Below are 13,324 nucleotides of genomic sequence, written 5' to 3'. Positions count from 1 at the left end.
AACCCAGCCTTTCCCCACCCACCACACTCTTGACTCGAGTTGAAGACAGGCTGAATAATCTGTTAGACTTCATGAAAACACACAAATTACACCTGCTATAAGGTGACAGATATTGGTTTCTGAGTCAGTTTAACTGATTGCTCACCTGTGTGGGTGTTGCTGATGATCACTCCTTCCTCACAACTCCGGGGATCTGGAACCCAGAACTCCTCCTCTCGCTCTACCCAGGAGATCACATCAGTTTTGGAGACTGGAAATCCTGTTTGGAGTTCAATGAACCAAGTGCTGATTTTGTTCATTAAGGTCTGTGCCATTACTGCATCCAGAGGATCTGAGTCACCCACCCAGAGAGGCTCCTTTCCCCACCTTGCAGAGACTAGGATCTGGCTAGTACAAGATCCCAGGATACACTGACCTGCAGTAAAGGTGCATCATCCTCCCCCTCCCTCCCCCCAGCCTTGGGAATGGCCCAGCTCATTCCCCAGGGGAGCTAAGTGCACTGCTGAACTCTCTAGGGTACAACTCAGTCCCCCTCACAGCCCATTCCAACCCCCTGGAATCCCAGGGCTAGATAGGAGCACACTGCTCGGAAGGGGAGTGCTAGTAAGGGCTTGCAGGTCTGAAACTAAGGTCCCCAGGCAGGGCTCAGATTGCAGCTGCCACATGGCAGGTCACTAGGACTTGGAGAGGAAGGACCCAGCAGAGCTCTAGCTCCCCAAGCCTCTGTCCAAAAAACTCCTGGCTGGTGGGCTGGGCTGGCCCTGATCTTTGGCTCAGATGCTCTACTTGGGCCAGAAGGAGGCAGAAGAAGTTGCCTGATCATCTAAGTTAATCCTTGGCTGGTTGCTTCAGGTCCTGCCTATGTTCCACACTCCTGATCCCAGTTGCCTGTGTCTGGGTGGGCCCTGCCAGTGTAGGTAAATCTCTAACATTTCCATATGACCATGTATCATTCTCATATAACTTTGTATTAAGATATTATATATATATTGTTCTTTTAGATATATCTTTGTTAAGCTTTCTTATAGAATCCTTGTATTAAGAGAAACCTTGTATCCAGTCTTTTCCATAAAAACTTTATATCAAGCTCTTTATGCTATAGGTCTTAGAAATAGTTAAGGTAAAGAAAAATGTCTTTTGCTAGGAATAGAATAGAACTCTCCCCTTTTTTTGGTTGCCCTGTTGAAATGAATGAGGTGTGAATGGAGAATGAAAAGTGAGCACATCCAGCAACAGTTGCAAGGGTACAGAGGGGCTGGGAGCCAGATCCCAGACAATACCTGTGAAGTGAGCTCATTGAATAGAAGACTGGACATACAGACTGCCTTGGAAATCAAGCAGCAAGTGCCTGCCCTTCAAAGAACTCTCTTTCAAGAAGCATTAAGAAAGACAAGGTGATAACTAATTGGCTGCATGAGAGGGATAAATATGAGGCATCTTGCAGAGGGACCCCAGGTTTCCATCTCATCAACACTGGAGCATGGATCCAGATTGAAAGAAGCCCAGCACCACCCCTCCCCCATCTAATGCACCTGGCCAGTGCAGATGGGGGAGCAACTATTGGTAACAACAAGACGGAGCGAGAGAGAGAGAGAGTGTGAGTGAGAGAGCATGCGCATAAGTGTAATGTATCATATACATATGACAAAGTATTGATTAATCTATGTATGTTCAATAAATGTGGCGTGTTGCCTTATCCCTCTGAAAAAGATCCTGGGTGCTTCTTTTTAGCACAGCACCAGCTGCCCACAAAAGTTGCCATTCCCATTGCTGCCAAGGATGGCACTGGGCTTCTCTCAGGGCAAGCCAGGGCAGAGCTGGGCCATGTTGCTTCTCTGGTGCTAGTGGGCATTCCTCAGCTCCCTCTGCAGCCTCAGTTCTACTCTACCAGCAGCAGCCTTTGTGTAGTTTCCCAGTCTGGCTCCTGTGGCAAGCCTGGCCTTTGATTTGGTGCCCCTCCAGGGCTGCACAGAATCTATCACCTTTACACTTTCTGAGCATGTTCCCCTTGGCTTCGGCCCCACTCCTTCTCAGACCTTCATCTAGAGTTCAGAAGATCCACCTGTGACATTACCATGGAGAGCATTGTGCTACTGCTGTTACACAACTGCAAGAATCCTTGTGCGAAGCATACTGTGTGCCATGTCATGGAGAACGTTCTGACCTGATGACTATGATTATCTTGTTTATGGTTATTATTTTTGAACTAGAACAGGCTGGGCTTTGCCAGAAGGGTGGGGCACTGTGTACCAACTAACCAGGCAAGCACATTCCTGAGCAGGAGGAGGCCAATCAACACACCGATCTCTGCAGTAACTGCAAACACACAGTCCTAAGAGGTGGCTCAGGAACACACTTACCTTTCTGCACATGAGCAGAATGTGGTGATAATGGATACGGATGTTTTGTTCAAACAAACAGGAAGAAGGCTAAAGGGGTAGCAACACATGGAACGCAACATGCATCTCGTTTGTGTCAATGTATGAGAGTCACAGAAGGGGCATGTTGATGCTGGCTGAGGGGCACTGTTCTGATTGCTGACTGACCTGATACCATTATTGGGTTGGGACAAGTCTCACTATACCTGTGCCTAAGAAGCTGGGACAGTAGCATCCTGCTCCTTTTCACAATAAACTTGGCTGAGTTACTTAGCCTCCGAATGGAGCCTGGGCCTTTCTTAGTGGCAACTCTGAAGTGTGCTGAATGGATAAGCCACACACTTTTCCAGTGCTGCTGGCATCAGAGCTCCGGAAAAAGCTGCCCATCCTGAACAGCCGTAATGACTCTCTGTGGCGCTAGCAGCAACTTATACAGCACTGCAGTCACTATGGAAAGCAAAATTATCAATCACAGCAGCACCTGGGAACTATGGTGTAAATCAGGATCCCACCGTGCTATCGGGGTGCTCATATGGAGCTAAGCATCACCCCTCTTTAGCGTAGCTATCCTTCCCAGCCCTGAAAAACACACACACACTATAACAGCTATTAAAGAGAGAGGTGACTACACACAGAAAGTCTAAGGGTATGTCTACACTAGAAAGTTAGTTCGAACTAACGGACGTTAGTTCGAACTAACTTTCCTATGCGCTACACTAGCGCTCCGTTAGTTCGAACTTAATTCGAACTAACGGAGCGCTTAGTTCGAACTAGGTAAACCTCATTTTACGAGGACTAACGCCTAGTTCGAACTAGCTAGTTCGAACTAAGGGCTGTGTAGCCCTTTAGTTCGAACTAGTGGGAGGCTAAGGCTTCCCAGGTTTCCCTGGTGGCCACTCTGGCCAACACCAGGGAAACTCTATTGCCCCCCTCCCGGCCCCGGAGCCCTTAAAGGGCCACGGGCTGGCTACTCACTTTGTGCCAGTTGCAAGGCTGCAAGCACCCGTGCCTGCACAGCCTGCACCTGCCACACAATGAGCCAGCCATCCGAGGGCTCCCAGCCCTCCACTGCTCCCCACGACCAGCCTGGCGGCTCCCAGGAGCCTGCCCGGGGGCGCAAAAGGCGGGCGCCCGCCTGGTCAAGTGCGGAGATCGTGGACCTCATCGAGGTTTGGGGGGAAGCCTCCAATGTCCACGATCTCCGCACTAGCCACCGGAATGCGGCCGTCTATGGACGCATGGCTGCCAGCCTGGCCGCCAGGGGCCACCAGCGCAGCCGGGAGCAGGTGCGCTGCAAGATTAAAGACTTGCGGCAGTCCTACTCCCGGGCCTGCCTGCCAGGGGCTGACCCGGAGGCCTGCCCCCACTTCCATGCCCTGGACCGCCTCCTGGGGGCTCATGCCGTCCCTGCCCCCCGGGACGTGATTGACCCCGGGGCAGAGGGACCGCTCCTGGACACCGAGGAGGAGCAAGAGGGCTCTGAGAGCCAGGAGCCTGCTGCCAGCCTTCCCAGGACCCGGGACCCCCGAGGCACCCCACAGAGCCGCTCGCCTGCATCATCAGAGGCCGGGGAGGCGTCCACCTGTGAGTACCCTCGTGTTCCCCTTATGTGTACGGGGGGCTGGGGCGAGAGGGAGCCCCGGGACCGTGCGCCTGGGCCTTGCCCACCACGGAGCAGCAGCTGGGGATCCTGCAGGGGCCCTGGCCTTGCAGAGGGGAGCTGGGTTTCACACACCTGGGCCCCTGGGGTCATTGACCGCTGGTCTTCTTGCACCACAGCTGCAGCACCGGGGACTGCAGGGCGCACCACACCGCCTGCAGCAGCCGCCCGCGCCCGGGCAAGCAGGACAGCCAGGAACCAGGAGGACTACCAGAGGCGGCATCTCCGGTTCCTGGACCGACAGCTCCGTCTCCAGGACCACTGGGTCCAGGAGGACCTCAGGCTGCGCCAGAGGAGTCTGGAGGCCCTGGAGGAGCAGGGCCGTGCCCTGCGAGGCCACCTCCAGAGCCTGCTAGACCGCTTTCCATTTCCTCCTCCCCCTGCTCCCCCTCTTGCTCCCCCTCTTGCTCCTCCTGCTCCCCCTCTTGCTCCCCCTGCTCCCCCTCTTGCTCCTCCTGCTCCCCCTCTTGCTCCTCCTGCTCCTCCTGCTCCTCCTGCTTCCGCTCCTGCTTCCTCCACACCCCCTGTCCTCTCTGCCCCCCCCTCCACAACCATTCCCCACCGACGCCCCCGGACCCGCAGTGTGGCGAGACGGGAGAGGCACCCAGACTCCCACCCCTGAGCTTTCCTTTCCCTTCCTCCCTTCCCTCCCCTCCCCTTCCAGCTCCCTCGTCCCAGGTTTCCCCCTCCCTTCTCCCACCTTCATTCCTCCCTCCCCCACCCCAGTTCTGTGAAATAAACAGACGTTTTTGTTGGAAAAACAGGTGTCTTTATTTGACAGTAGGTAGGGAGGGGAAAGGGGAAGGGGGGGGTAGGGTGGAAGAAGGCCCCGGTGGGGCATGCAGGGAGAGGTCAGTCCTCCTCCTCCTCCACCTGGAAGCTCTCCCGCAGGGCTTCCCGGATCCGGATGGCCCCCCGCTGGGCTTCCCGGACGGCGGCGGTGCGGGGCTGACCGTAGTGTCCAGCCATGCGGTCAGCCTCAGCCATCCAGGCTGGCAAGAAAGCCTCCCCCTTCCGCTCACACAAATTGTGGAGCACACAACATGCCGCCACCACGGGAGGGATGTTGTGCTCGGCCAGGTCCAGACGGGTGAGGAGGCATCGAAAGCGGGCTTTCAGTCGCCCGAAGGCCCCCTCCACCACGATGCGGGCCCTGCTCAGCCTGTTATTGAAGGCCTGGCGGGAGGGATTGAGGTGTCCCGTGTAGGGCTTCATGAGCCAGGGCTGCAGTGGGTAGGCGGCATCCCCCACCAGGCAGACGGGCATGTCCACGTCCCCGACCCTGATGTGGCGGTCGGGGAAGAAGGTCCCGTCCTGCAGCCGCTGGCACACGGAGGAGTTCCGGTACACCCGGGCGTCGTGTGCTTTGCCGGACCAGCCCACATTTATGTCCGTCAACTGTCCCCGGTGGTCACATACGGCCTGCAGGATGACGGAGAAGTACCCCTTGCGGTTCACGTACCGGGACGCCTGGTGTTCCGGGGCACGGATGGGGATGTGCGTCCCGTCGATGGCCCCCCCGCAGTTGGGGAAGCCGAGGGCGCCGAATCCCCGGATGACGGCATCCGGGTCGGCGAGGCGGACCACCCTGCGGAGCAGCACCCGGTTGATGGCCTTGACCACCTGCGGAGAGAGACACAGCAAAGCGTCAATCAGTGGGGCGCCCGGGTGGCTGGGAGCGTGCGTGCCCTGGCAGTGCCCCGCGCCCCACTCCCGGAAGCAACCCCCCTGGCGGCGTGTAGTACGGCCGGGACAGCCCGACCCCTCCGGTGCGGGGCGCTTTCGCCTCCTCCCGCCCCCCCCTTTGTCCCTGGGGCGGCCCATCCCCTCCTCGCAGCCCCCCTCCCCCCCGGCTCGGTGGCCGACGAGCGCCGTACCTGCATGAGCACTGCTCCGACAGTGGATCTCCCCACGCCGAACTGGTTCCCGACGGATCGGTAGCTGTCCGGCGTGGAGAGCTTCCAGAGGGCGATGGCCACCCGCTTCTGGAGGGGGATGGCGGGCCTCATGCGAGTGTCCCTTCTTTGCAGGGCAGGGGCGAGCCACTCGCAGAGCTCCAGGAAGGTGTCCCTCCTCATCCTAAAGTTCTGGGTCCACTGTCGGTCGTCCCAGCGCTCCAGGACGATGCGGTCCCACCAGTCGCTGCTGGTGTCCAGACGCCAGATGCGGCGGGGCACACCGGTGCCGGGGCGCCGCCGCGGCTCCTCCACGGCCCCCAGGGCGGCCAGGCGGAGAGGCAGGGGGCTGACGTTCCCCAGGTGGTGCCAGGCAGCCTCGAGCCATTGCTGGCAGGCTTGCAGCAGCAAGTCCAGAACGTGCACCAGAAGGTGCAGGGCGAGCCGTGGCTCCATGTTGCCACCTGCGGCGGTCCCCCCCGAAGGGAAGCACCGACACAGACGGGCACAGAGACCGACGCTTTGCTGTCCCTCGGCGAGGTTGGCAAGCAAGCAGGAAAAGCTGAGAACCGGCTGTCCAGGGGGGGTCCCTTTAAGCACGAGCCTCAGATAGCCTCAGACAGCAGCCACACAAAGCAACTGCTGACCTGATGCCCTGCCAGAACCGGTTTCAGCTGCCCTTAAATGCCCCCCTGCGTCCAATCAGTGTGGACGCGCTAGTTCGAACTAGCAAAACGCTAGTTCGAACTAGTTTTTAGTTCTAGATGCGCTAGTTCGAACTAGCTTAGTTCGAATTAACTAATTCGAACTAAGTTAGTTCGAACTAGCGCTGTAGTGTAGACGTACCCTAAGGGACTTGATCAAGGTCACACAGGAAGTCTGTGACATTCAGAGAACTGAACACAGGTCTCCTGAGCATGAAGCCAGACATTCACACAGGAAGAAAAAGTCCCTGCCTGAAGATATTTCACTCTAAAAAGACAACACAGACGACTTGATTATCTCCATTGCACACAGAGGCAAGTGAGCCCCAGAGAGAATGAAGCTGAAGTTTTAGAAGGAAACCCAGCCTGTGCCTGAAATGCAAGGAGAGCTCTGTCCGTGTTTCTATACTACAGAGCTACCCCTGAAAAAACACTCCAAGAGTGTGAACTACCTCATCCACTCTCCCTCAGCCCCAGTATCCAGCCCCTCACACTGGCAAAAACCGGCATGTCACAGAGATTAGCCACAGGCAGGGAAGAACTCTGGGAACACTCAAGGAGCTGATAGAGGATGTATCTGAGCCTCTAGTTATCTTTGGAAAATCACGGGACACAGGAGAGATTCCAGAAGACTGGAAAAGGGCAAATATAGTGCCCATTTATAAAAAGGGAAAAAAGAACAACCCAGGAAACTACAGACCAATTAGTTTAACTTCTGTGCCAGGGAAGATAATGGAGCAGGTAATTAAGGAAATCATCTGTAAACACTTGGAAGGTGGCAAGGATTTGTAAAGAACAAATCATGTCAAACCAATCTAATAGCTTTCTTTGATAGGATAACGAGTCTTGTGGATGTGGTATACCTAGACTTTTGTAAGGCATTTGATACGGTCTTGCATGATATTCTTATCAATACATGGGGCTAAGATGGGGCTACTATAAGGTGGGTGCATAACAGGCTGGATAACCATACTCAGAGAGTAGTTATTAATGGCTCACAATCCTGCTGGAAAGACATAACAAGTAGGGTTCCTCAGGGGTCTGTTTTGGGACCGGCTCTCTTCAATATCTTCATCAACGATTTAGATATTGGCATAGAAAGTGTGCTTATTAAGTTTGCAGATGATACCAAGCTGGGAGGGGTTGTGTCTGCTCTGGAGGATAGGGTCATAATTCAAAATGATCTGGACAAATTGGAGAAATGGTCTTAGGTAAACAGGATGAAGTTTAATACTGACAAATGTCAAGTGCTTCACTTAGGAAGGAACAATCAGTTTTACACACACAGAATAGGAAGCGACTGTCTGGGAAGGAATACGGCAGAAAGGGATCTAGGGGTTATAGTGGACCACAAGCTGTATATGTGTCAGCAGTGTGATGCTGTTGCAAAACAAACAAACATGATTCTGGGATGCATTAACAGGTGTGTTATGAGAGAGACACGAGAAGTAATTCTTCTGCTCTACTCTGCGCTGGTTAGATCTCAGTTGGAGTATTGTGTCCAGTTCTGGGCACCACATTTCAAGAAAGATGTGGAGAAATTGGAGAGGGTCCAGAGAAGAGCAACAAGAATGATTAAAGGTCTAGAGAACATGACCTATGAAGGAAGGCTGAAAGAACTGGGTTTCTTTAGTGTAGAAAAGAGAAGATTGAGGGGGGACATGATAGCAGTTTTCGGGTATCTAAAAAGGTGTCATGAGGAGGAGGGAGAAAACTTGTTCATCTTGGCCTCTGAAGATAGAATAAGAAGCAATGGGCTTAAACTGCAGCAAGGGAGGCTTAGGTTGGACATTAAAAAAAAGTTCCTGTCAGGGTAGTCAAACATTGGAATAAATTGCCCAGGTAGGTTGTGGAATCTCCATCACTGGAAATATTTAAGAGCAGGTTAGATAAATGTCTATCAGGGATGGTCTAGACAGTACTTGGTCCTGCCATGCGTGCAGGAGACTGGACTCGATGACCTCTCAAGGTCCCTTTCAATCCTAGTATTCTATGATTCTATGAACCACACCCTCCTTCCAGCGGCTCAGCCCACTGCCACAAGGGGACTCTGCAGGCACTAACAGCAGCCAGACCCAGACCCACAACTCTGGTACCTACCATTCCTGCCTGAGTCATTCCACTCACACCTCCAGCCAAGGCATAACATGGGCAAAATGGTGGGAAGCACATGGAGACCTTGGTTGTAGGAAGAGCAGCACCACTGTTATGTCCCTGAACCTGCATCTCCTGGGAGTGGGTATGGAGGGGACAGTTTCTCACACAGGAGCCAGGATTATTGGGGCAGGTATTCCTGATATTGGGGGCAATGAGCAGGGCTTGACAAACCACTTGCCAGCTCCGTACTGCATGCAGGCGCCGCCAGTGAACGGAGTTTGTCGAGCCCTGGCAATGAGGGACCCTAAACCAAACCCAACCCAGCTGCTCCAGAGCCCACCCAGGATCCCATACCTGAGGGACAGTAATCCTTACCCAGCCAACTCACAGCCTCATAATTCTCCTGCATCACATCCCGGTAGAGGGCTCTCTGGCCCGGGTCCAGCAGAGCCCATTCCTCCTTAGAGAAATACACAGCCACCTCTTCGAAGGTCAGCAGCTCCACCACGGCCATGTCCTGTCCCTGGCTCTGAAGGCCAGGGGATGAACTGGGGGAAGACATGGGTGTTCTGCAGCCTGTCAGGAGAAGAGCTTCACTGGAATGTACTGTAAAACTAGATGTAGCACACAGGGAAACTGGCACCAGAAAATGTGATTAGAAGTACAAATACACAAATAAAATGCAAAATATTTGTATATACAATAAAGTAAGAGAAAAGTAAGGTGGGTACTTCAGTGGCTGTAGGATAGGGAATTACTTACAGAAATACGGATCTTGGTAATAAGTTTGCAAATATAAAATCATTTTCAAAAGTATCTGAGAGCTTTCACATTTAAACCCTGGTCTAAAGTGAACATTCAGGAAGCAAAATCTACCCAAGTAGCTGGCGATGTGAGAAAGCACCAGGCTGAGGGTGACCGTATTTCCCTATGTTGGATGCTGGACCCCAGGTAAAACGACTCGTATTCAAGCAAGCTCAGCTGCAATACCTCAGAACTGAGCAGCATAAAGGCTCAAATTAAACCAAATTCCTGTTAAGCATAATGACTGTGTAGTTGTAGCCTTCTTATCTTTAAGTCTTTAGGATTCAAAAGGGAAGGGAGACACCCCGCATACCTCTCTCACATGATTTGGTGCCTGCCAAAGCTGACATGGGATGTTAAATATCAATTAATTGAATAGTCAAGTAACCTCAAGAATTCTTATGACTCACTTAACTATTCTATAGCCCCTGGGCATGCGGACGACAGCCAGTGTGTTCCAGCCTGACTCCACACTGCTGCCACTCCTGTATATCAGAGGCAGTAGTGCAGAGTGCCAGGCGGGACCTGATCTGAGAGGGGAGCCAATTTAAAAAGCAGCTGTTCTTGCAGACTAGCTGCCTGTCACCCTGTGCTGCTACCTCTGATAAAGTAGCACGGGGTGCAGCAGCTCCTGAGCTCTCTGCCCTGTCTCCTAACACACTTTAAATGCCGAGACATAGCGGGGTAGGTCTCAGATCCATTTCAAGCCAGGACTGGCCAGCCTGTTACAAAATTTACTGGCAAGTGTGTGGGTGGGAGGGTGGGCGGGCAGTGGGAAGCAAAGCATGTTGTCTATAGCATTAACCTATATGTTTTTGCTTAAGTGAATAGAGTATTACAGCTCTAGAACTGAATCTGGTGCTTTCCTCTGAGTCCAATCTGGCAAGGAGGAAGGACACTCCCTGGGGTGGCCACTGGACCCACACTCCCTATTTGTGGGCAGGCAGCTAGGGAGCAGGGATCTGGCAGCAGCAGCAGGATCCACCAGCTCTGATGGGGAAGGAAACAGAAAATATGGGACAATTTACCCATTTTTAAGAACAAGCCAGAACCTGCAGCAGGCCTTTAACCTGGGACATCTGTTCACACCCAGTGGAATTATTCAAAAGTCTCCTCCCTATGGGTCCATATGAGAAGCTGATGCCAATGTCGTGTAAGCAAAGGGGAGGTGCATGGGGGCAGGAGAGGAGGAAACGTTGTTCTAGGTCAGTACAACTAGCAGAGGCTGCACGGATGGACCAGCTGGGGGAGCAGCCACTGGACTCCCCACTTCCTGTTGGTGGGTGGGTGGGCAACTGAGGAGCAGAGATCTGGCAGCAGCAGAACTCACCAGCACTGATGGGGGGTGGGGGAGGAAAATACGGGACCATTTACCCAATTTAAGAACAAGCCAGGACTCTGCAGCCGGGCTTAAATCCAGCCATGTTCCTTTAGCCTGCTCCCTAACTAGAGTGCTGGGCAGAAGGCAAAACAACAGCTCTCACAGGCAACCCCAGCAGCTCAATTGCACCCCCTTGGGCAGCATCCACATCTCAAGTAGGAAAGGGGCATCTTCTCCAGGCTCTGGCCACCCACACAGAACAGGGAAGTGGGTGCTGTCCCCTCTCCTGTATTTTTTACAAATGCTGCAAATGCCCCCATCCTCAGGTGCTTTTCCTCTGATCGTAGTCTGGAAAGGAAGACAACAGGGCATGATAGGGCAGAGCAGGGAGGTCGACAGCAAGGAGGGGGAATGGAAAGGACTGATGGACAGGCAGCAGAGGGAACAAGACACTGGCTTGCCGCCTGGCACTTGCTCACATGGATCAGCCATTATTGTGGGCAGCACAGTCAGTGCTGGACAGAAACGAGGGGGGGTGGGAGAGGGGAGCCCTGGCTGGCTAATGCTGAGACACAGCAGAGGCTGAGCAGATGTACATGCCAGGGGGAGGAGAGACTGGCCCCCTACTCCCTGTTGGTGGATGGGCAGCTGGGGAGCAGGGATCTGGCAGCAGCAATACCCACCAGTGCTGATGGGGAGGGAGACAGAAAATAAGGGACAATTTACCCATTTTTAAGAACAAGCCAGGATCCTGCAGTCGGCCTTTAACATGGGACATCTGCTCACAAACCAGAGTGCTGGGCAGGAGGAAAACAACAGCTCAACCTGAATCTCACCCTTGTGCAGTGCCCCCTTCTCTGGTAGGGAAGAAGCGCCTTCTCCAGGCACCGGCCACCCACACAGTCTGGGAAAGTGGGCACTGCCACCCCCTATCCTGGTAGGGGGAAAAACCCTCTGTCCCCTCACCCGTATTTTTACGAATGCCCCTCCCCTGCCACATTTTTTTCTAGCAGGGCCCGGAGCCTGTTCTTAACCCTGCTGTCTGTCCCAATGTTACCCTTTGGCCCTTCTCTTGGCCCTGCAGCCAATTGTGGGATCTCCCTACCCACATGGCCAGTTTGGCCCCTGCTCAGACTTTGCCTCCCCTATAAACAAAAAACAAACTGGGGTGCGGGGGGGACCATTCTGGGGTCAGTGGCATTCAAGTGAGAAACAAAAACACACCACACCCAAAAAATCCCACAAAACCAAAAACCAAAACCCCTTACTGACATCAGCCTTGACTCCCCACATTCACCACACACCAGGGGGTCCAGCCTAATATATTTTGTATGCTGCAGACAGTGGGAGGGGGGCTAGAAAGCCAGGGCAGGCTCCCCAATATCTGGGGGGGGGGTCCCTGAGATTCAGGGGCTAGATCCAGGCAGGCCAAGGGTCACATAGCGTAAACAGAGGGGACATATGAGGGGGCGGGAGAGGAGGAAATGTTGTTCTAGGTAAGTACACCCAGCAGAGGCTGCACAGATGGACCAGTTGGGGGAGCTGCCACTGGACTCCCTACTTCCTGTTGGTGGGCAGGTGGCTGGGGAGCAGGGATCTAGCAGCAGCAGGACCCACCAGCACTGGTGGGGAGAGAGAAAGAAAATATGGGACAATCCACTCATTTTTAAGAACAAGCCAGGACCCTGCAGCTGGGCTTAAATCCAGCCCTGTCCCTTTAGCCCAGGACCTCTGCTCCCTAACTAGAGTGCTGGGCAGGAGGCAAAACAACAGCTCTCCTAGGCAGCCCCCAACAACTGAATCTCACCCCTTGGGCAGCACCCACCTTTCAGGTAGGAAAAGGCACCTTCTCCAGGCACCGGCCACCCACACAGCACCAGGAAGTGGGTCCTGCCACTACCTATCCTAGCAGGAGTGAGGGAAAAATCTTCTGTCCTCTCTTCTGAATTTTTACTAACACTGCAAATGTCTCCCCCCACCTTGATTGGGGTATTTTTTATTTCCTGGCATGGCCTGTTCTTAACCCTGCTGCCTGTCCCCATTTTACCCTTTGGCCCCTCTCTTGGCCCTGCAGCCAGTTGTGGGATCTCCCCACACTTACAGTGAGTTTGGCTCCTGCACAGTCTTTGCCTCCCCTGCAATTTCATGAACCATCTTACCTCCACAAAAGAAGTTTGGGGGAGAGGGTTTTTTGGGGGTCAGTGGCTGCACACATGCATCCAAGTGAGAAGGGAAACCCCTCACTGATGTGCCCCCCAACTCCATACATTCACCACGTGGGGGGGGGGGGGGGAGTGTCCAGCCTAATATATTTAGAGTGTCCGGGCCCCGGGGAAAGGAATCCAGGGCAGACTCCCCAATATTGTAGGATTCCTTGAGCTTCAGGGGCCATGTCCGGGTCCCCGGGCAGTAGGTTCCCGGCCCCTGCCTGCCAGCGCGAGCCAGGCCACCTGGAGCAGACGCCG

The 13,324-nt window shown here is 53.9% G+C and overlaps 1 protein-coding gene across 1 annotated transcript; it reads left to right on the top strand.

The window, feature by feature from the left end:
- The first annotated feature begins 3,061 nt into the window (after positions 1-3,061).
- Positions 3,062-4,811, top strand: LOC142821448 (uncharacterized). Its single transcript, XM_075912432.1, has 2 exons — positions 3,062-3,962; positions 4,158-4,811. The coding sequence occupies exons 1-2, from the start codon at positions 3,413-3,415 to the stop codon at positions 4,658-4,660; spliced, it is 1,053 nt and encodes a 350-aa protein (XP_075768547.1). The 5' UTR covers positions 3,062-3,412; the 3' UTR covers positions 4,661-4,811.
- The last annotated feature ends 8,513 nt before the right edge of the window (positions 4,812-13,324 follow it).

The sequence above is a fragment of the Pelodiscus sinensis genome, chromosome 31, assembly GCF_049634645.1.
Source record: "Pelodiscus sinensis isolate JC-2024 chromosome 31, ASM4963464v1, whole genome shotgun sequence".
In the NCBI taxonomy this organism is placed as follows: domain Eukaryota; kingdom Metazoa; phylum Chordata; order Testudines; family Trionychidae; genus Pelodiscus; species Pelodiscus sinensis.
This window is presented reverse-complemented; position numbering and strand designations above follow the sequence as displayed.

What these genes read in the sequence shown, in the direction of transcription:
- LOC142821448 (XM_075912432.1), top strand. Translation starts at nt 3,413, where the DNA reads ATGAGCCAGCCATCCGAGGGCTCCCAGCCCTCCACTGCTCCCCACGAC. An exon ending in GGCCGGGGAGGCGTCCACCT is followed by an intron (nt 3,963 to 4,157) that starts GTGAGTACCCTC and finishes CTTGCACCACAG; the next exon opens with CTGCAGCACCGGGGACTGCA.